Source organism: Centropristis striata, chromosome 1 (assembly GCF_030273125.1).
Source record: "Centropristis striata isolate RG_2023a ecotype Rhode Island chromosome 1, C.striata_1.0, whole genome shotgun sequence".
Taxonomy (NCBI): domain Eukaryota; kingdom Metazoa; phylum Chordata; class Actinopteri; order Perciformes; family Serranidae; genus Centropristis; species Centropristis striata.
The window spans coordinates 1,217,451-1,240,519 of NC_081517.1; the positions used below are offsets into that span (position 1 = coordinate 1,217,451).

At 36.1% G+C, this 23,069-nt stretch overlaps 1 protein-coding gene across 1 annotated transcript; it reads left to right on the forward strand.

Annotated features, from left to right (window-relative positions):
• Positions 1-2,342: 2,342 nt before the first annotated feature.
• Positions 2,343-22,543, forward strand: LOC131984463 (Na(+)/H(+) exchange regulatory cofactor NHE-RF2-like). The gene is made up of 6 exons (XM_059349319.1): positions 2,343-3,151; positions 3,411-3,725; positions 12,991-13,179; positions 19,334-19,487; positions 20,875-21,095; positions 22,098-22,543. Exons 1-6 carry the CDS (start codon positions 2,945-2,947, stop codon positions 22,263-22,265), a joined length of 1,254 nt encoding a protein of 417 aa, XP_059205302.1. The 5' UTR covers positions 2,343-2,944; the 3' UTR covers positions 22,266-22,543.
• Positions 22,544-23,069: the final 526 nt, after the last annotated feature.

The window sequence follows — 23,069 nt, forward strand, 5'->3', positions numbered from 1 at the left end:
TTAAATTTAACACTCTGTGAGCTGAATTAACACTCCTGATTTTGCTGTGCACACAGTAAATAGTAAACAATCCCTAAAACCTTATAAAAGCAGGTTGTTGTTTATCAATTTAGTAACTTCCCTAAATGATGCAATAATTAAGTCCATTAGTCATTAAATGCTCTTTAGTGCAGCTAAGAATGTGATAGAGCAGGATGGACAAACAATAATTAATTTAAACACAGAGTCAGTTAATAACAACGTGACGTGTTGGTTGCTGCTTATAACACATCACTAGTGGAACATACGTATCTAGTATTTATATATAATACTTTCCTACTGAGAAAGAGGCGTGTTATAGCGGTGAACTACAGGTGTGAACAATAATAATGACGGGCAGCTCATCAGGTGTGTCATTACCTGTTGGCTCCCTGGGACTCTAACCTGGAGCAGAGCCATTGTTCATGTTAGTAGTTACACCCGTGTTTGTCTTACTTCAAACCAAACTGTCTTCTGGGAAAAAGACATATTACAGATATTAACCCTATAAAGCCAAGTGTATCATATTAGATACAGTAATTTTTGAGACCTCTACATCATCAAAAACCTGATGTAAACATGTGTTGAAGATAAACAAACTGAGCAACAAATTGCACAAAAATACCAGATGTAGCGAAAATGATATGCAGGTCTTCAGTCATTGCTGCATTAAAAAACTTCATATCAGCAGATGTATGATGTTGTGTTATATGGAAAAAATATGTATTTTGCATGTTTGAGGAAAAAGGAAAAGTCAAAGTCTTAAAAGGTTTTATACGTTTTTGTTAGTTCAAGAAAAACAAACTGTGAGCAACAAATTGCACAAAAAGAACTGATGTATCAAATATGATACAAATTAGAATTCATATATGCAATTTATTTATTTTTTAAAACTCATCAGCAGGTTAATAAGCACTTGGTTTTTAAAAAAATTGAATTTTCTGGCAATTATTTCATGGCTCAGGCTTTATAGGGTTAAACCACTGAGAACCTGCGTCCTCATATGTGGACATTACATTTTAGGTTTACTGGACCTTTATACTTCATTCTGCTTAACTATGACATGTTGTCCTCAGTAGTACACACTCTAGAAAATACACCAATGAGTGTAAAAATCAGATGGCAGCATCTTGGTAAAGTCAATCAGCAGCTTATCCCCAGAAAAAAGTGGACCAGGTACAAAACCTGATCAGATTTTATGGTTAAAACTTGTTTATTTGTGCTTAATAATGTTTGTAGTTTGAGATTCTGTACAAATTTTACTATTTTTAGCAATAGCAACAAGCTACAACTGCTAATCAGGAAGTTCTCATTTGACAACGAATAGATTTTGCTATCGATCTTTTAAAGAGAAGCTGTAAATGTATGGAAATAAACAGATTTACAGTAAAATAACACTTTGTTTTTAATAATACTTTGTTTTTAATAATGCTTAGTTTTTAATAATGCTTAGTTTTTGTACTTATCATGTCCTACTAATCCTAAATATTTAGGAGAAACTAACAATACTTACCAAACTAAAGCTTGGGTCTCAGGAGGTTAAACCACTGAAAGTAGGTGGAAAGGAACTAAGTAGCTACATATACTCAAGTACTCAGTATTCTAGTACGTACTTAAGGGCCAATTTGAGGTGCTTTTACTTGTAGTTTTACAATTTATGCTAATTTGCACTTCTATTTCACTACATTTCAGAGAGAAATACATTTTACATACATCAATATTATTGATTGCATTATATTGCAACACTGATAGTAGTCACTCTGAAATATTACTCTACTTTCTTCAGAACATTCTGTAGTTAATACTTGTCAACAGGCCTTCTTTTACTTGAGTGAACATTGAATGCAATACTTGTTTATTTGTTTATTTGTTATTTATTTATACCATTATCTGGTACCTTAGTAACCAGCTAGTCTTCCTGGGCTCCACAGGATTGATTATTGTTTACATAAGATAAGCCAGAATGGTTTCAGGTGCACAAAGACAGAGATAAGTACAGAAGTAACAAAATTAAAATTAACATCACACAAATGAAGATGCATTATAATTAGTATAAGAGTAGGAGTAGAAAAATTCTACAAGAGCAAGGTAAGTATACTCAGGATACACACACACTCAAACTTGACTCTCCTGAATAACTTGAAAAACTGTGTTTTAACAAGGAAATGTCCGTAAAACTGCGTTTATATTCCATGAACCATGACATTTTGTTTTCCCTTTATTGATTTCCTGTAAAGAACTGGATAGAGGGCGGATAAGGTCACAGGATCACCTGGTGCCAGACTCTGACTCTACAGGGACTCTACAGGAGCACGTGTCCATGGAAAACCCAACTTGGCTGCAAACTAATGTCATCCATAAACAAATACTTTCATTCCATTAGCTCCTTACAGCGTCATGACTGTCTGCAGGCTGTAATCTGCTGCCAGCACGTCGCGGCTGCGCTGGGCGGTCAGGTGCGCGCTGCGGGGGGACGTCCTGGCGCGGCATCTGTTGTTGACGCCTCCTCAGTCTCGCGCCGGGTCGGACAGGAGGACACACTCCCAGCTGACGAGGAGAATTAAGTGTTACGTGCGAGGAAAAGCTTTCTAATCTCTGATCTCTTGGATTATTCCTCCGATGGACGGGATTTAGCTCCTGTCTGCGGTTTTTGGGCACCATTTTACGCACGCTGCGCACTATTTTTGCGCGCTCATATTGGCGCCTCTGGTTTAATGGATGATGGATTAAACACTCATTAGTTTTAGCCCACTTTTTGATTGCAGTGCTCTCGGAACAACTGGATTATTAATGGACTCGCATCATGCTAAATGATGATCTTTTGGTCAGTGGAGCGCGCATGCAGCCGTACGTTGGATTAAGAGACTTTCCAGCGGGACCAGCACCTGTTTATTCTCCTGAGACACTTTGACCCGTTTCCCCTGTGATGGAGAGCGAGCTGAGACCCAGGCTCTGTTTCCTGACCAAAGGAGACCGCGGCTATGGGTTCCACCTGCACGGTGAGAGGAATAAAGGCGGCCAGTTCATCCGGAAAGTGGAGCCCGGCTCCTCTTCGGACCTGGCCGGGCTGCGACCAGGAGACCGGGTGGTGGAGGTGAACGGGGAGAATGTGGAGAACGAAACGCACCATCAAGTGAGTGACAACATGGCTCAATAACTGAGAAATCTCAGACAAGTGCTGGCGTGTTAAAGAGACGCCAGGAGAGGCGCATCAAGTCTCTGAGGGACAAACAATGAGTTCTGGACCTGTTAGACCACTTTTCCCTTCGCCTGAGGAGGAGGAGGGGGGGGCTACTAAAATGGGTCAATGTGAGCCTTGTGTAATGGGAATCACTGTGTCTTTGTAATGTTCACGGTAAACAACATGCACAGACTAACTTCTCTCTCTGCAGGTGGTGGAGCGGATCCGGGAGGTGCCGCACCGCACCAGGCTGCTGGTGGTGGACCGAGACACGGATGATTTCCTCCGCAGCCGGGGCCTGGCGTGCTCCGAGGACCTGGCCGTGGAGATGGGGACCCTCTCCCCGCGACCTTCTCCCGGGCCGACCCCGTCCACCTCCCCCCTCCCCAGAGAGAACTCACCTCGGTCACCCAACCCCAACCACACACACTCCTTCTTCCCTCTGGCTGCTGCAGACTCACACACCATCACACAGGCCAAGGTCAAGAGGTCCTCAGTGACATCCAGCACAGCAACAGACACAGAGGTAAGATTCAGATTCACTCCAAATAACTAAACAACACCAGAAAGACACACAGAACAACCACAAAACTACACAAACAACTGCAAAGAGATGCAAAACAAACAAGAAAGACACAAAACAACTACAAAGAGATACAAAACAAACAAGAAAGACACAAAACAACTACAAAGAGACACAAAACAAACAAGAGAGACACAAAACAACTACAAAGAGATACAAACAACTACAAAGAGATACAAAACAAACAAGAAAGATGCAAAACAACTACAAAGAGATACAAACAACTACAAAGAGATACAAAACAAACAAGACAGATGCAAAACAACTACAAATAGATACAAAACAAACAAGAAAGACACAAAACAACTACAAATAGATACAAAACAAACAAGAAAGACACAAAACAGCTACAAAGAGACACAAAACAACCAGAAAGAGACACAAAACAACTACAAAGAGATGCAAAACAACTACAAAGAGACACAAAACAACCAGAAAGAGACGCAAAACAACTACAAAGAGACGCAAAAGAACCACAAAGTGACACAAACAACTACAAAGAGACGCAAAACAAACAAGAAAGACACAAAACAGCTACAAAGAGACACAAAACAACCAGAAAGAGACACAAAACAACTACAAAGAGTCGCAAAAGAACCACAAAGTGACACAAACAACTACAAAGAGATGCAAAAGAAACAAGAAAGACACAAAACAACTACAAAGAGATGCAAAAGAACCACAAAGAGACACAAACAACTACAAAGAGATACAAAACAAACAAGAAAGACACAACACATAAATAAGAGACACAAAACAACAAAAAGATACATACTGATTACAAAGAGATACAAAACAACAACAAAAATGACACAAACAACAACAAAGAGATACAAAACAAACAAGAAAGACACAAAACAACTACAAAGAGATGCAAAACAAACAAGAAAGACACAACACATAAATAAGAGACACAAAACAACAAAAAGATGCATACTGATTACAAAGAGATACAAAACAACAACACATCTTTGTGTCTTGCTCCTCTGTAGAGAGATAATGAGGTCCTCCATCTCATAATCTGTCCATGTGCACTAAAACAACATAGTCCAATGTAAAAAGAATTCAGAGGGTTTTTATAGATGATCTGTTGTGTTTTTATTAGAATAAAGGGGGGGAGGAGTCAGTGTGTTACTGTGTTAAGAGTGCGTGACACTAAGAGTTCACTCTTTTACCTGATGTCACTAATCTGGATTTGAGCTCTTGGGCGTCCTGGATTCAGACCTGAAGGAGAGTCTGGTTACTTCTCTGAGCAGGAGGGACTGAATACTTTTTAAAAACAGGCTTTTGGTATTCCAGAGTTACAATGAACAAAAGAGATACACTGTGGAAATAAGTTAGGGGAGGTATTTATGCAAATAAAGATTGGCTTCCTGTAAAGGATATGAATCACTTTTTTGTTGTTTAAATGGATTTATTAATAAAAAAAAAAATAATACCTACACAAACCCTCTTTTTCCAACCAGAAAAAAATATAGAAAAAATGATTATAATGCATGCAAGTTAAAAAAGGAGCCAGCAAGGAATAAAAAACAAAACCGTATAAATAAAACAATGAATTACGAATACAACAGATTTAAAATAATTTCTCACCTCCTCTCTGCCACAGTGCAACAATGGGCTTCATGTCTCTGACATTCAAACATCTGCTTTACAAGCCACTGTTGTCATGAAGCACTGTGAACATTTATAATGCATATTGTATTTACAGCACTGTCTCTGTGCATAGTGAGAGTTTTAACGCCTCACACATGTAGCTGCAGGATTCTTCCACCTCACTGCAGAAACTACGTTTGGATTTTGACAAAGTAGGTTAAAAAAAACAACAACTTTAGTGTAGAAAAAAATATATTTTAGTTGACTAAAATTATTATGAGTATACTTCTACTTTTTGTACTTAATTCAGAACATATTTAGCATGTACATTTTAAAAGTGTGTTTCAAAACAGATTCATTAAGTTCAACTTCAGTGTACTACGCTTGAATATACTGATACTGCCAGACTTAAAGTGGTATTTCAGTGTACTTATTAAGTTCTAGGACAAGTGTATTTTAGAAAAAGTGTACTAAAGTTCAAATACTTATAGTGGTAATTTTGTACAAAAGAACATGTTTATATGTTTAATTCATGCTTTATTGAAGTGCACTTTAAATTTAGAAGTGTTTACTTAATAGAAGTGTGCTTTGATCTGAGTTCATTTCTGGCTAATCTGAGAGAAAGTATTCTAAACTGCAAATATAATATAATAATAATAAATATAATAATATAAATAATGTTTATACTGTTAATGAAGGGTAGTTGTGTGCTTTATGTTAGTGCACTTTGACCTTTTGGAGTTTGGGGCTATTTTGATGGTTTCGACTATCTTTCATTCTGTTTGTATAAACGACTTTAAAAGATGTTTATCATTCCATGTTGGTATCAACCTCACCTGATTATTATTATTTTGTCATTTTGACTTACTGGATCAACATTTTGAACACAAAAAAACACACAAAAAATACAAAACATAAACACACAAAAAACACATAAAACACAAAAAAAATTACAAAAAACATACATAGAAACACATTAAAAAAACACACAAAAAAACACAAAAATGACAAAAAAACTGAAAAACACACAAAAAATACACAAAAACACACAATAAAATAAAAAAACACACGTAAAAAAAATACAAAAAACACACAAAAATTACAAAAAAAACTGAAAAACACACAAAAAATACACAAAAACACACGTAAAAAAAATGATAATACAAAAAACACAGAAAATGCTTCAAATCAGCATCAATTCTTCTGGGCTTTTTTTCACACTTGCCTAAGACTTTTGCACAGTTCTGCATACTAAATTGTAATTGTAATTGCTTATTGTATCTATAAAATAAGCCAGAATGGTTTCAGGTGCACAAAGACAGAGATAAGTAAAGAAGTAACAAATTAAATTAAAATTAACATCACATAAATCAAGATTTATTATAATTGCAGGATGTCTCAGCTTTTGCACAGTTCTGCAGACTAAATTGCAGATTAAGTAGTTTATTGTACATTAAAAACTGTACTTTACTTACTGTAATGTAAGATGAGACTCTGAGTGTGGGGAAAGGAGATACCAGATTTTAAGATAACAATGTTGCATAACAGTGTTTGCATAGGTTATCTATTTAAATAGTTCATTTGGGGCTCGAGGCAAAAGTCTCTGGTGCTTTTAAAACATTTGTTAATGTTCACAAAATCCACACAAACCAATTCAAATTCCTACATTTTCCGTGCCAGCGAGTGTGTCATAGAAAAAACAAAATTTCCACTCGTGCCAACTCTTCATCAGCGTGACGTCTTCATGTCGGAATAACCGGGACCTGTCTGTGAGAGACTGAGTCAGTGTTTGGGCTCCAAACAGAGCGGAGCAGGTTCTCAAGTCGCGCTGCCATCTGTTTATCTGGAGGCAGAGTAAATACAGGCTAAACACACACCTCTCTCTCTTTATCAGGTTGGTTAGCTTCACATCAAACAGCTTCACACGCAGCAACAGCAGCACCTTCACAACATGTTCAATCTGTTTCATCACCATGACCACTGGCTGCAAATATCAATTTGTTCTTGTTGAAATCTGTTCCTGTGAAGTCTCGCTGATGGTCTGTGCTTTTAACCATTGTTATACAGTCATGGAGAACATGATTAGACCCTTGTTTTCTTCTGTTTCTTGCTCATTTTAATGCCTGGTATAACTGAAGGTACATTTTTTTCACATTTTTGCATATAATTTGCACTCTGCACATTCCTTTTTTATTACTTTTAGTTGTATATAGTATATTGTTAAATGTCTTTTTCTTAGGTTGTTATTTTTTATCTTTATCTTAAATTTTGTGTGAAATTTGTGCGGTCGGCTGTAACAAAGAAATTTCTCCGCTGTGGGATTAACAGAGTCAATCTAATCTAATCTAATCTAATCTAAAGGTACATTTGTTTGTATCAATATAATGATAACAACAAAAACAGCTCATTTAAGAGCTGATATCTAGCCATCTTCTATGGTTTTCTTGATAATTTCCAAAATCATTTTCAAGAAAACCGTAGCAAATGTCTAGATATCAGTTCTTAAATTAAACTCTTATGAGCTATTTTTGTTGTTATCATTATATTTGTCCTATGTACCTTTAGTCGTACCAGGCATTAAAATGAACAAGAACTAAACATGCATTTGTTTTGACAAATATAATGATAACAACAAAAATAGCTGAAAAGAGTTTAATTTAAGAGCTGATATCTAGCCATCTTCCTGGTTTTCTTGATAATGATTTTGGTTATTATCAGGAAAAACATGGAAGATGGCTAGATATCAGCTCTTAAATTAAACTATTATTTTTGTTGTTATCATTATATTTGTCCAAACAAATGTACCTTTAGTACCAGGCATTAAAATGAGCAAGAAATTGAAGAAAAAGGGTGGTCTAATAATTTTTTCCATGACTGTATGAGCCAATGTATGTATTTTGACGATTATTCATCAACACAAAATGAATTGCTTAAAGGAATCCTCCAGGCTCAAATTAGATTGCAACGATGAGTGATTATTTTTTTCCACTAATTCACAATCCACAATCAGGAAGTGGCAGATTAATCCCAGACCAACACCTCTCAATACCTCAATACATACAATAACAACAACAACAACAACAACAACAATACACTGTTCACTGTTCTTCATCTGATTGTTCAGCAGACAAAAGACACACACCTGCTCTTTATACACTCTTAATCTCTCTGTCTGTCTCTCTCTCTCTCTCTCTCTCTCTCTCTCTCTCTCTCTCATTCTCTCTCTCGCTCTCTCATTCTCTTTCTCTCTCTCTCTGTCATTCTCTCTCTCTCTCTCTCGCTCTCTCATTCTCTGTCTCTCGCTCTCTCATTCTCTCTCTCTTTCTCTCATTCTCTCTCGCTCTCTCTCTCTCATTCTCTCTCGCTCTCTCATTCTCTCTCTCGCTCTCTCATTCTCTTTCTCTCTCTCTCTCTCTCTCATTCTCTCTCTCTCTCTCTCGCTCTCTCATTCTCTGTCTCTCGCTCTCTCATTCTCTCTCTCTCTCATTCTCTCTCGCTCTCTCATTCTCTCTCTCTCTCTCTCTCTCTCTCTCTGTCTTTCTCTCGCTCTCTCATTCTCTCTCTCTCTCTCATTCTCTCTCTCTCTCATTCTCTCTCGCTCTCTCATTCTCTCTCTCTCGCTCTCTCATTCTCTTTCTCTCTCTCTCTGTCATTCTCTCTCTCTCTCTCTCGCTCTCTCATTCTCTGTCTCTCGCTCTCTCATTCTCTCTCTCTTTCTCTCATTCTCTCTCGCTCTCTCTCTCTCATTCTCTCTCGCTCTCTCATTCTCTCTCTCGCTCTCTCATTCTCTTTCTCTCTCTCTCTCTCTCTCATTCTCTCTCTCTCTCTCTCGCTCTCTCATTCTCTGTCTCTCGCTCTCTCATTCTCTCTCTCTCTCTCTCTCTCTGTCTTTCTCTCTCTCTCTCTCTCTGTCTTTCTCTCGCTCTCTCATTCTCTCTCTCTCTCTCTCTCATTCTCTCTCTCTCTCTCTCATTCTCTCTCTCTCTCATTCTCTCTCGCTCTCTCATTCTCTTTCTCTCTCTCTCTCATTCTCTCTCTCTCATTCTCTCTCTCTCTCTCTCTCTCGCTCTCTCATTTTCTGTCTCTCGCTCTCTCATTCTCTCTCTCTCATTCTCTCTCTCTCTCTCTCTCATTCTCTCTCTCTCTCCCTCTCTCATTCTCTCTCTCATTCTCTCTCTCATTCTCTCTCGCTCTCTCATTCTCTCTCTCTCTCTCATTCTCTCTCTCTCTCATTCTCTCTCTCTCTCTCTCATTCTCTCTCTCTCTCTCATTCTCTCTCTCTCTCTCTCTCATCCTCTCTCTCTCTCTGTCTTTCTCTTTCTCTCTCTCTCTCTCTCTCTCTCTCTCTCTCTCTCTCTCTCTCTCATTGTGTCATTCGTCTTGTGACATTCACTTCGTACATGTAAATACAGACGCTTTTTCATTGTTGCGTGATTGTTATTATGGCAGCAGATGCCCATATACAGCAGCCTTACGTAACCATGGTGATGGCACACACAACCACGTAACACCGTCTGGATCAGTCACACACACACTCAAACAAAAAACTTTTACTAACCTCCCTGAATAATGTTGAACTTCTCAAAAGGTTTTTTTTCCTCTTAAATCAAAGCAAGCATCAGATGTGTAATCAAAGAGGAAGAATTGCTGCATTTTCAAACATAAAGTCAAATACTGATACTGATTTTATGGGGACTGGGACTTATAATATAGGAAATACTCTCGGGTAATGGCTTGGTCTACAAAATGTCCAAAAATAAAGTATTTAACTCATTTACATTAATATTAAACAAAGATAATCAACAAATTCTCATATTTAGGAAACTGGAACCAGTGAAGGTTTGACATTATTGCTTAAAAATCACTTACTAGACTTATTGTTTGTTTAAATAGTAGGCAATACATTCTTTAATATATTTTTGTTTTGCATAGTTGCAAGTCAGGGAAGTGTGTGTGTGTGTGTGTGTGTGTGTGTGTGTGTGTGTGTGTGTGTTCTTGTTCTTCCTACAAAGTGAGGACCGGAACACATTTTTAACCAACAGAGTGAGGACATTTTTGCAAAGTGAGGACATTTCAGCGGGTCCTCACTTCTTTAAAGGCTTTTTTGAGCTTTTTTTTTTAATTCAGACTTTGTTGTAGGGTTAAAGGTTACAATCAGGTTTATGTTGGGCATTTAGTGGTGATGGTGACAGTTAGGGTTAACTTAAGGGGCTAGGGAACAAGGTTATTATAGTTCATGAAAACTAACAAATAAGGAAAACTAGAATTGAAAAACATTTTTTGTTAACTGAAATAAAAATAAAAATGAGAGTTTAAATAAAAAGATAACTGAAACTGTATTGTGTGGTAACAAAACTAACTAAAACTAACTAAAATTATAGTGAAAATGTCCTTCCTTTTCGTCTTTGTCAACTTTTTTCATACATAATGAAGATGGATCAGACAAAGGAAATAAAGGCAAAATTTACTGTGACCTCTTTTAATCTCCCACCCAACAAATACCCCATTACAAAACACTACAACTAATAAAAACTAAACTAAAACTAAAGCATTTTAAAAAATAAATACTAAACTAAAACCAGCAAACTCACTCTAAAAACTTAATTAAAATGAATTATAACTTAATCAAAACTAACTGAATTTGCAAACAAAAATTCACAACCCAATTAAAACTAAAACTAATGAAAAATTCAAAACTATTATAACCTTGCAAGGGAATTCGTTATTCCAATGAGCGCCCTCACAAAGATAGAAGTACAAGAATATGTGTGTGTGTGTGTGTGTGTGTGTGTGTGTGTGTGTGTGTGATAGAGGTGTGTGTGCACACACATAAGAACAGAAAGATCCATGGAGGTGCAGTCACATCAGTGTCACTAGACAGTCAGGATCCTGAAACCCTCAGGGACAACACACACACACACACACACACACACACACACACACGCACACACAGACACACACACACACACACACACACACACACACAGCCAGCATGTACCAATAGAGGAGTAGCAGCAGGTCAGCAGGTGAGTCATGCAAAGTGTCAACTCCTGTCGTTGGTCATTACGCTCAGAATCGTCTTCATGTTCCAGATCCACTTAGAGCCGCTAAAACTCACCCAGCAGCCACTTTCTCCTGCTTATAGACCCCTGGTATAGACACACTGAGCTACCAGTTTAACCAGTGAACCTGTGGAAGGGTTGGGTTATAAATCTGCAACCAATATTACAATATTAACTAGAAAATTTCCTCTGGGGAAATTCTGAAAGGGCCATGGGGGCTACTGCCGGTGTGTGTACACTATGATGAGATTCTTCAGAGATTTCAAACTATGCCCTTTAACCTCAAAATGTGTGTGTGTGTGTGTGTGTAGCGAAAATCGCATAAAGTTACCTGTGTGTGTGTGTGTGTGCACGTGTGGACAGGTCTGCCTGCCAAAGCCATCCGACCTCTGCAACTCATCCAGAATGCAGCTGCTCGATTGGTCTTCAATCTTCCCAAATTTTCACACACAACACCTCTCCTCCGCTCCCTCCACTGGCTACCAGTGGCTGCGCGGTTACGCTTCAAGACTCTAGCTCTGGCGTACTCTGCTGCTAACGATTCAGGTCCTACTTACATCCAGGACCTTGTCAAACTCTACACCCCTGCCCGTCCTCTCCGCTCTGCATCAGCCAAACAGCTGGCGACTCCCACCCTGCGTGGGTCAACTCGCCTCAAAACCTCTTCCAGACTTTTCTCTGTCTTGGCTCCCAAATGGTGGAACGAGCTCCCCACCGACATCAGGACCTCAGACAGCCTGTACATCTTCCGCCGCAGGCTGAAGACCTATCTCTTCCAACAATACCTCGGTTAAGTCATGGTCACCTAACAGATATATATATATATTAAAAAAAAAAAAAAAAAAAAAAAAAAAAAAATTTTCTTCTTCTTTTCTCTTCTTTTCTTCTTTAACATATAGCACTCCTTAGCAATGACAGTTAGCTCTTAAAGTTATGTACTTACTCGATTCCTATGGTCTATGTCTAGTACCATCAGGTTGAATGCACTTATTGTAAGTCGCTTTGGACAAAAGCGTCTGCTAAATGACATGTAATGTAATGTAATGTAATGTAATGTAATGTGTGTGTATTTGAACCGATACACAAGACTTGTGTCTACTATTTAAAGTTTAAATGGAGCGGAGAAGTAGACGTTTAAAAATCTCCAATTAATGTTCTTTTTTGCTCATTTTTTTCGGCCGTCATTCATTTCAATGCAAAATTTTGGGCAGTTTTTCGCGACTTACGTTGTGAAAAATTCATATTCTGTAGAGAAAAGTAATAGCACACCAATCCCGATCAAACCGCACGTTTTGATATATAATTTGTCCTGCAACTCTTCAAGTTGCAGGACTAGTAGCGGGACGAAATTGCGTCCGGAAGAGGAAGAAGAAGCCACGGGATATGACTGGCATTAACTTGCATTGTAGCCAAATCCGTGTCAGTTTCTCACGGAAATTTGAGCGATTCCGTGGCTATTCCACGGATTTTGAGTTAAGCGAATCCGTGGCTATTTCACGGATTTCTGTGAGACCAGATTCACATTTAGACAACATTTTTTTTGTTTCTAGCTGCAGGTTCAGCCGTCACCAGAGCCGACAGACGAGCTGTTTCCCCGTCTGTGCCACCTGCTGAAGGGGGAGAACGGCTACGGCTTCAACCTGCACAGCGATAAGAAGGGAGGACAGTTTGTGCGCTCGGTGGACCCCGGATCAGCTGCTGAGAGCGCCGACATCAGGCCCCGAGACAGACTGGTGGAGGTAGGAACCAGAGCAAACACACACTGACACCTGACTGATGGGGAAACAATGCCAGCGCTCCCCGTTTTAACCCACTGAGGCCTAAAAAATGCCTGTAAAACCTCTGGGCGATTTTAAAATCAGCCCCTAAAACCTGAAGTTTTTCTGGAAATTCAACAGAAGTGTCAACTCTTCTACTAAATAATAGGTTTTTCAGCCTCTGTAGCAGATAGAAATGAAATTCAAAAAGTATTTGAGAGCTTATACAAATACTACAAAACGACGTATCCGCTTACCAGGCTTCAATGGGTTAATCAGGTCTGTGATTGGATTAGAACAGATTAGCTGCACTCAGGATTAGAGTGGTGGGAGAGTGAGGTGTTGTTTAAAGGGGGAAAGGAAGAAAAGACGGCGAGGGATCATCTTGAAGTGTAGACGAGGGTCTTGTGTTCATGTGTCTCTACACTGTAAAAAATGTTTGTAGAAATGACAGTAAAACACTGTCAAATTGCATCAGAAATAGGTCGTAAAATTAAACATTGTACATCACCGTAGTAGATACTTTTAATTACTGTAAATCAAAGAATAGTATAAAACTTAAAATTCTACTGTCATAAACTATAGAAAACACACAGTTTTGCTGTAAAAATATAACATTTTCATTGAAAATTAATGGAGAAATACCACGATGATACAATTATCCTAAAGGTAATTGGATTATTCAGTATAAATTACAGTTTTTGCTGATATTTACATTTACATACGCTCACTGTGATTTTTACGGTGAAGTTCTGGCAACCACAGCTGCCGGAATTTTACCGTAAATTAAACAGATTTTTTTTTACAGTGTACATGAGGCCTAAAACAGGGTTAGTGCACCTGTTCCAATGTCAGATTCAAGCACTTTTTTGTAAATATGTTTTATTGGTTTTTACAGTTTTTATCCCACAGAGATGAAAAATACAGAACATATGCATATTACTTCAATTTACACATTCATCTCCAAAAATGTACAAGTGTATTGTTTAGCACAGCTATTCTCAACCTGGGGGTCGGGACCCCAATTGGGGTCGCGAGATGATTTCTGGGGGTCTCCAAATCATTTTGGAAGTCAGCTCTGTCTCCACTGTGTTAAAGTGTTCATGTGTTTTAGTCTTTTTGGTCATTTAATGTCTTTTTTTTTGTCATTTTGTGTCTTTTTTGGTCATTTTGTGTCTTTTTTTGATCATTTTCTGGTCAATTTGTGTCTTTTTTGGTCATTTTGTTTCCTTTTTTTGGTCATTTTGTGTCTTTTTTGGTCATTTTGTTTCCTTTTTTTGGTCATTTTGTGTCTTTTTTTGGTCATTTTGTGTCTTTTTTGGTCATTTTGTTAATTTTTTTGGGTGATCTGAACTGTGCGTGTGAGATTGTGTTCAGTGAGCGGGGGTCGCGGACAACATGCATGTTAAATTGGGGGTCGCGACTCAAAAAGGTTGAGAACTGCTGTCTCAGGGAATGGTTTTTACAATTTATAAAAAATGATAAAAAATACAGAATATATGCAAATTACTTCAATTTACACATTCATCTCCAAAAATGTACAAGTGTATTGTTTAGCAGAAACGTTGATAGAGCGAGTTCCCCTCCCTCCCTCTCATAGGGTCATAGGGTATAAAGCACATTTAGGAAAACAAAAGAAGAGAGAAAAGAGAGAAATAAAACAGAAGCAAACACAACAACGACAACAAAAGCAAAAGCAATACGCTCCTGCAAGGAGTCATGAAAGTCGAGAAAGGGCCTCAATATTATTATATAATAAGATTGAGAGGAACCTTTGAGTGTGTATTTGATTTTTTCTAGCTTAAGAAATACATAACGTCCTGACCCAATGAGAAAAGGATGGTGGAGCTCGTTGTTTCCATCTGAAAAGTATTAAACGTCTGGTGAAGGAGTTTGGTAAAGGCTATAAGATTCAAGCACTTTTTAAGCATTTTCAAGGTGCATTTTTCAAGCTTTAATAGTAAATTACATCCTTATATACATCACATACTTTATATTCTGCCCTACAAAGCCTAACTGCAGTGGCTATATTTTCGGTCGAAATTGAGTTCTAACTAAAATGGAACTCCTTGACGTCTGTTTTATCTTGTGACAATGTTTTAGATTCCAAATTTGCTTTATTTCAGAGAAATAATGATATCAAAATTGCAGTAACTACAAAATCTAACTCAAAACCAAAGCAGACTGCAGTAATTGTACTTACCACCGTCTACTTTGGATAAATATACAAATTATAACCAATATAACCAAATAAAATACATATAACCAAAGCAGACCGCAGTAAGTTCACTTAACGTGGTTTTCTGTGACTGTGATACAGTGTAGCCTTGTATTTCTTCATTGTGTTGAATAGTGAAGACAAGAATAATAGAAATTATAAGTTTATTTTTATCTAGATCAGCTATTCTCAATCTTGGGGTCGGGACCCCAATTGGGGTCCCGAGATGATTTCTGGGGGTCGCCAAATCATTTTGGAAGTCAGCTCTGTCTCCACTGTGTTAAAGTGTTCATGTGTTAATGTGTTTTAGTCTTTTTGGTCACTTAATTACTTTTTTTGTTCATTTTGTGTCTTTTTTGATCATTTTGTGGTCAATTTGTGTCTTTTTTGGTCATTTTCTTTCCTTTTTTTGGCCATTTTGTGTCATTTTGTGTCATTTTTGGTCACTTTGTCTTTTTTTGTTCATTTTGTGTCTTTTTTTGTTCATTTTGTGTCTTTTTTTTGGTCATTTTGTGTCCTTTTTGGTCATTTTTTGTCCTTTTTGGTCAATTTGTCTTTTTTTGGTCATTTTGTGTCTTTTTTTGTTCATTTTGTGTCTTTTTTTTGGGTCATTTTGTGTCTTTTTTTGGTAATTTTGTGTCTTTTTTTGGTCATTTTGTGTCCTTTTTGGTCATTTTTTGTCCTTTTTGGTCAATTTGTCTTTTTTTGGTCATTTTGTGTCTTTTTTTGTTCATTTTGTGTCTTTTTTTTGGGTCATTTTGTGTCTTTTTTTGGTAATTTTGTGTCTTTTTTTGGTCATTTTGTGTCCTTTTTGGTCATTTTTTGTCCTTTTTGGTCAATTTGTCTTTTTTTGGTCATTTTGTGTCTTTTTTTAGTCATTTTGTGTCTTTTTTTGGCCATTTTGTGTCTTTTGGTCATTTTGTGTCTTTTTTTGGTCATTTTGTATCTTTTCTGGTCATTTTGTGTCTTTTTTGGTCATTTTGTGTCTTTTTTGGTCATTTTGTTTCCCTTTTTTGGTCATTTTGTGTCTTTTTTGGTCATTTTGTTTCCCTTTTTTGGTCATTTTGTTTCTTTTATGGGTGATCTGAACTGTGCGTGTGAGATTGTGTTCAGTGAGCGGGGGTCACGGACAACATGCATGTTAAATTAGGGGTCGAGACTCAAAAAGGTTGAGAACTACTGAGCTAGATAGTGATTAAGTAAACAATTGAGATAAAATTATATAAGGCAAAAATATAACATTACTTTATAATATTAAAAGCTGAAAGAAGACAACAACATTGTAGTTACTGCACTCTGGTTTTACATTAGTATTAGAACATTTTACAGCGTGCAGTAACTACATTTTTGGGGTCAAAGGTCAAATAAATCATCATCAATACATGTAAAAATAAATGTCACCTACCTAAACAACTTTAACGCTGTTTTTCTCAGTTTTACCTCTTGTGTCGTTACTGCAGTTAGACTCTGTAGGGCAGTTCACTGATTATTTCACTTCTTCTTCACATTAAATCAGAATTTATTGTGCTTACACAACCAAAAATAGGTTTTGTGACAACATTCTACAACAGGATGTTGAATTAAAGGAAAACACAAGAAGTTGCATGTTTTAAAATGTGTCACTTGTTTCCTTTATAACCTGACTAACCCCAACAATTACTAAACAAATCATTTCAATAAAATCTTAACTGAAAATGTTCAAATAAGATAACATTAGTCTAATTTGTAGGCAGTCAATCAGATCCTTTTCCAATAAAATTACATATAATACTAAAAAACAATGAAATGCAGCTTCTAATTTAAAATATTAAATTATTATTTGGTCAAGCATATTCCTAACCTTGAACATAATGGCTAAAAGAAGCATTTTCTTTGGTAACACTTTACAATAACCATAATTTATAAATGGTAAACAGATAGTTTATTAATGTTTAATCATCATTTATAAACCGTATATAGACAATTTAGAATGGTAAAGACATAATTTATTAATGTTTAACTAACTACATCATTTATAAATGACAAATAGATGGTTTATTAATGTAAGTTTATAGTTACTTTACCATTACCAAAAATTAAATTATAATTAATAGTTCATTAATAGTTTTAGTTGCACTCATTTTAACACCATATTAAGTATGTAAATTATTTTAAAATGATTCATATACCTAAGAAATTGGTTGAAAAAGATTAAATATGTATAGCACTTTGTGAATAGTTAATAATTGGTCTATAAACCATCTATAAACATTATTTAGTTGGTTATTGTAAAGTGTTACCTTTTCTTTTTTTTTTTAGAAACCTTTCATTCAAAATAAAAATAAAAACATTAAAATCAAAGTGTTTTCAAGGATTTCCAGGACCGATACAAACCCTTTTCTTTCTTTTCTTCCCTTTCTTTTTTGCTTTCTGATTTGTGTTTGCATGAATTTGGACCTACATAATATGGAGCTGTGAGTTACTGTAACTGCTGTGTAGAGGAAGACTCTGGAGGCAGGAAGAGAGTTCATGCAAATAAACTCACATCTACTCAAATTGCAGATTCTATCTGAACCTTCTGCTGCTTCCTAATCTCTGTCCGTCTCATTAGCTCTCTCACTTATACACTACCGGTCAAAAGTTTTAGAACACCCCAATTTTTCCAGTTTTTTATTGAAATTCAAGCAGTTCAAGTCAAATGAACAGCTTGAAAGGGTCCAAAGGTAAGTGGTGAACTGCCAGAGGTAAATAAAAAAAGGTAAGCTTAACCAAAACTGGAAAATAATGTACATTTCAGAATTATACAAGTAGGCCTTTTTCAGGGAACAAGAAATGGGTTAACAACTTAACTCTATGGAGTCTTGGGCTATTTTGTCCATTTTTGAATTCTTTTCATGTCTTTGTAAGTCATTTTTGTCTTTTTTTGGTCATTTTGTGTTTTTTTTTTTGTCATTTTGTGTCTTTTTTTGGTCATTTTGTTTCTTTTTTAGTCATTTTGTGTCTTTTTTTGGTCATTTTATGGTCATTTTGTGTCTGTTTTTGGTCATTTTGTGTCTTTTTTTGGTCATTTTGTTTCTTTTTTTAGTCATTTTGTTTCTTTTTTTAGTCATTTTGTGTGTTTTTTTGTCATTTTGTGTCTTTTTTTGGTCATTTTGTGTCTTTTTTTGGTCATTTTGTTTCTTTTTTTAGTCATTTTGTGTGTTTTTTTTTGGTCATTTTGTGTCTTTTATGGTCATTTTGTGTCTTTTTTTAGTCATTTTGTGTCTTTTGTTGGTCATTTTGTGTCTTTTTTTAGTCATTTTCTGTCTTTTTTTGGTCATTTTGTGTCTTTTTTTGGTCATTTTGTTTCTTTTTTTAGTCATTTTGTGTGTTTTTTTTTGTCATTTTGTGTCTTTTTTTTGTCATTTTGTTTCTTTTTTTAGTCATTTTGTGTGTTTTTTTGTCATTTTGTGTCTTTTTTTGTCATTTTGTGTCTTTTTTGGTCATTTTGTGTCTTTTTTTGGTCATTTTGTGTCTTTTTTGGTCATTTTGTGTCTTTTTTGGTCATTTTGTATCTTTTTTTGGTAATTGTGTGTCTTTTTTTGTCGTTTTGTGTCTTTTTTTGGTCATTTTGTTTCTTTTTTTAGTCATTTTGTGTCTTTTTTTGGTCATTTTGTGTCTTTTTTTGGTCCTTTAGTCCAACATAAAATGTGATTTTGAATCTTTTTTTTTACTTTCAAAACACTATCATGCTCAATAAAGAATTTTAAATGTTGCAAATGTGCATTAATTTCAGAGTACACTGAGACATTAAACTGCATCATTTTCAATTCAATTCTGGAAAAGTTGGTGTGTTCTAAAACTTTTGACCAGTAGTGTAGTTTCTGCATCTCTTCTTCATTTCCTCTTCCCTTCCCTCCTCTGGTTCTGTTCTCTCTGACCTCTTGTATTGTGTCTCAGGTGAACGGAGTGAACATCGAGGGCCTGAGGCACTCGGAGGTGGTGACTCTGATTAGATCAGGAGGGGAGGAGGTGCGCCTCCTGGTGGTGGACCAGGAGACAGAGGAGCTCTTCCAGAGGCTGGGCGTCTCCCCCACCAGCAGCCATGTCAAAGGTCAAATTCTACACTCACATGCTGCGTTTCAGACCAAATATCTATTTTTTGACTTTCAGAATAAACTGCAGCTTCTCTCGCTAAGTGTGTACTGTTTGAAGTTTGAGCCCCTTGCTCATAAATATTCTGTATAGAGGATTGTGGGTCAGAAACAGTGGTGGGATGTAACTAAGTACATTTACTCAAGTACTGTACTTAAGTGCAATTTTGGGGTACTTGTACTTTACTTGAGTATTTCCATTTTATGTAACTTTATACTTCTACTCCACTACATTTAGCTGACAGCTTTAGTTACTTTTCAGGTCCAGATTTAACACAAAAAATGTGATTAATTTAGAGTGATTAGACTCATAACAGTATATTAAGTAGTTTAAATGAGCCCTGGCTTAAGAAAATAAAAAGGCTGTTTACATAAAAGCATCAATAATAATAATGTAATAATATATTTGGAATATATAAAACAGTCTAAGTGGGTCTATTTTGCATAACAAGTACTTTTACTTTTGATACTTCAAGTGCATTTTGATGCTGATACTTTTGTACTTTTACTTCAGTAAGTTTTGAATGCAGGACTTTTACTTGTAGTGGAGTAATTTCACAGTTTGCTATTAGTACTTTTACTTCAGTAAGAGATCTGAATACTTATTCCACCACTGGTCAGAAAAGCCAAAAAGTTTAAAGGTTTGCATGCAGCAAAATGTGAATAAACATAGTAGAACATCCTGCTGATATTGGCCTACTATTCAATTCAATTAGCTTTATTGGCATGACGTAACAATGTCAGAAAAAAAGATAACAAGATAAGGAAAGCAATATTTACAATAAATGATTATAATTCTATTATTCATTTTAAAAGAAAAGAAAAACTAATAACAAGAAAAGAAAGCAATATTTACAATCATTGAACAATATTTACAATCAATATATAATTCATACAATCTAACTGTAGATTGCCTACTACCTTGCTTCTTTGTTCATTTTAATGCCTGGTACGACTAAAGGTACAATTGTTTGGACAAATATAATGATAACAACAAAAATAGCTCATAAGAGTTTAATTTAAGAGCTGATATCTAGACATTTGCTATGGTTTTCTTGAAAATGATTTTGGTTATTTTCAAGAAAACCATGGAAGATGGCTAGATATCAGCTCTTAAATGAGCTGTTTTTGTTATCATTATATTGATCCAAACCTAGCTTTACCTTTAGTTGAACCAGGCATTAAAATGAACAAGAAATTGAAGGAAACAAAGGTCTAAAAATGTTTCCATGACTGTATGTTTTGAGACATGCTAAATCATTTTCTGCCATACTAAATAGTACAAACATGCACTAACTCTGTTAACTCTGGAGATAAAATGTCTCGTTTCTGTTTCTTCTCTCTCAGAGGTCTACCTGGATGAATCAGCCTCAGAAAGCGTCCCCCCCACCCCGTCTCCCACCACCGAGCTCCCCACCACAGACCCTCCCATCATAAACGTCACGCTGACGGACTCACCCATCACAGATACGTCTCCAAAGTCCCGAACCAATGGGAGCTCAGCATCTCAGTCCTCCAGGAGCTCCACCACCCAATCAGAGATCAGCAGCTCCGACATGAGCTTCCAGGTGGGAACGGGTGTGATAAAAAATTAATTGATAAAAATGGAGGAAATGAAAATGCATGTGAACTAAAAAATGGAGTGACACAATAATGCATTATTTTTTAAGATTAAGTCATGGAAAAAAATTACTAGACCACCCTTTTTCTTCAATTTCTTGTTCATTTTAATGCCTGGTACAACTAAAGGTACATTTGTTTGGACAAATATAATGATAACAACAAAAATAGCACATAAGAGTTTAATTTAGGTGCTAATATCTTTCCCATGGTTTTCTTGATAATAACCTAAATCATTATGAAGAAAACCATGTAAAGTGGCTAGATGTCAGCTCTTAAATTAAACTCTTATGAGCTATTTTTGTTGTTATCAATAGGTTTGTCCTAACAAATGTATTACAAGGACCTTAATATAAAGCGTTACCCATTAGATTATCATGGAAAAGTCCATTTCTAGTAGTTCAAGTCAAATAGCCTCAACCAAGTATTGAGTCATATAGATGGATACATATTTTGAGACACTGAATTTTAGGTCTTCATTAATGTAAGGCATAATCATTATAATTAGAAAACATTAAATAAAGACATGAAATGTTTCATTCTGTGTGTAATGGATATATATAATGTGTTATTTCCACTTTTTCAAATTGAATTACTGACATGAATAAACTTTTCTATGATGTTCTAATTTATTGAGATGAACCTGTACTTTAAACCTGCATTCTTTCTAATGACCAGCAGGGGGCGAACCTGCTGGTTGCAAAGAAAGAAAGAATTTAGGTGCTAATATCTTTGGTTTTCTTGATAATAACCAAAATCATGATGAAGAAAACCATGTTAAATGTCTAGATATCAGCTCTTAAATTAAACTCTTATGAGCTATTTTTGTTGTTATCATTAGATTTATCCTAACAAATGAACCTTTAGTTGTACCAGGTATTAAAATGACCAATTAATTGAAGAAAACAAGGGTGGTCTAATAATATTTTCGACATTTATGTGTATTTCAGGTCCCTGATGAGGATGAACGGCGTGTTTCGGACCCGTTCATGGAGAACGGCCTGCGTCTGAGTCCAACAGCTGCTGAAGCTAAACAGAAGGTGGTCGCTAGCCGAACCAAGAAGAGAGCTCCTGCTATGGACTGGAGCAAGAAACAAGAGATCTTCAGCAACTTCTGACTCCACAACACAAGGAGAGAAAAGAAATGGGCCGTGAGATCGGCCTAGGATGATGAATATTATGGAGATTCTTCTTGTAATCCTAAACACTGCACCACAGTAAAAGAAAGAGTCATGTGATATGGGAAAAAAAGTAACATTCCTAGATCCTGTTCTGTGTAAAAGTACATTGTAAGATATCAAATAGCATTCTCTAGACCAGTAGTTCTCAACCTTTTTGAGTCGCGACCCCCATTTTAACATGCATGTTGTCCGCGACCCCCACTCACGCACACGCACAGTTCAGATCACCCAAAAAAGAAACAAAATGACCAAAAAGAGTAAACAAATGACCAAAAAAGACACAAAATGACCAGAAAAGACACAAAATGACCAGAAAAAGACACAAAATGAACAAAAAAGGACAAAAAATGACAAAAAAAGACACAAAATAACAAAAAAAAAGACACAAATTGACCAAAAAGGAAACAAAATGACCAAAAAAGACACAAATTGACCACAAAATGACTAAAGAAAGACACAAAATGACTAAAATTAACACAAAATGACCAAAAAAAGACACAAAATGAACAAAAAAGACACAAAATGACAAAAAAAGACACAAAATGACCAAAAAAAGACACAAAATGACCAAAAAAAGACACAAATTGACCTAAAAGGAAACAAAATGACCAAAAAAGACACAAATTGACCACAAAATGACAAAAACAAGACACAAAATGACTTAAGAAAGACACAAAATGACCAAAATGAACACAAAATGACCAAAAAAAGACGAAAACACATGAACACTTTAACACAGTG

What these genes read in the sequence shown, in the direction of transcription:
- LOC131984463 (XM_059349319.1), top strand. Translation starts at nt 2,945, where the DNA reads ATGGAGAGCGAGCTGAGACCCAGGCTCTGTTTCCTGACCAAAGGAGAC. An exon ending in AGAACGAAACGCACCATCAA is followed by an intron (nt 3,152 to 3,410) that starts GTGAGTGACAAC and finishes CTCTCTCTGCAG; the next exon opens with GTGGTGGAGCGGATCCGGGA. An exon ending in GCTCCGACATGAGCTTCCAG is followed by an intron (nt 21,096 to 22,097) that starts GTGGGAACGGGT and finishes TGTGTATTTCAG; the next exon opens with GTCCCTGATGAGGATGAACG.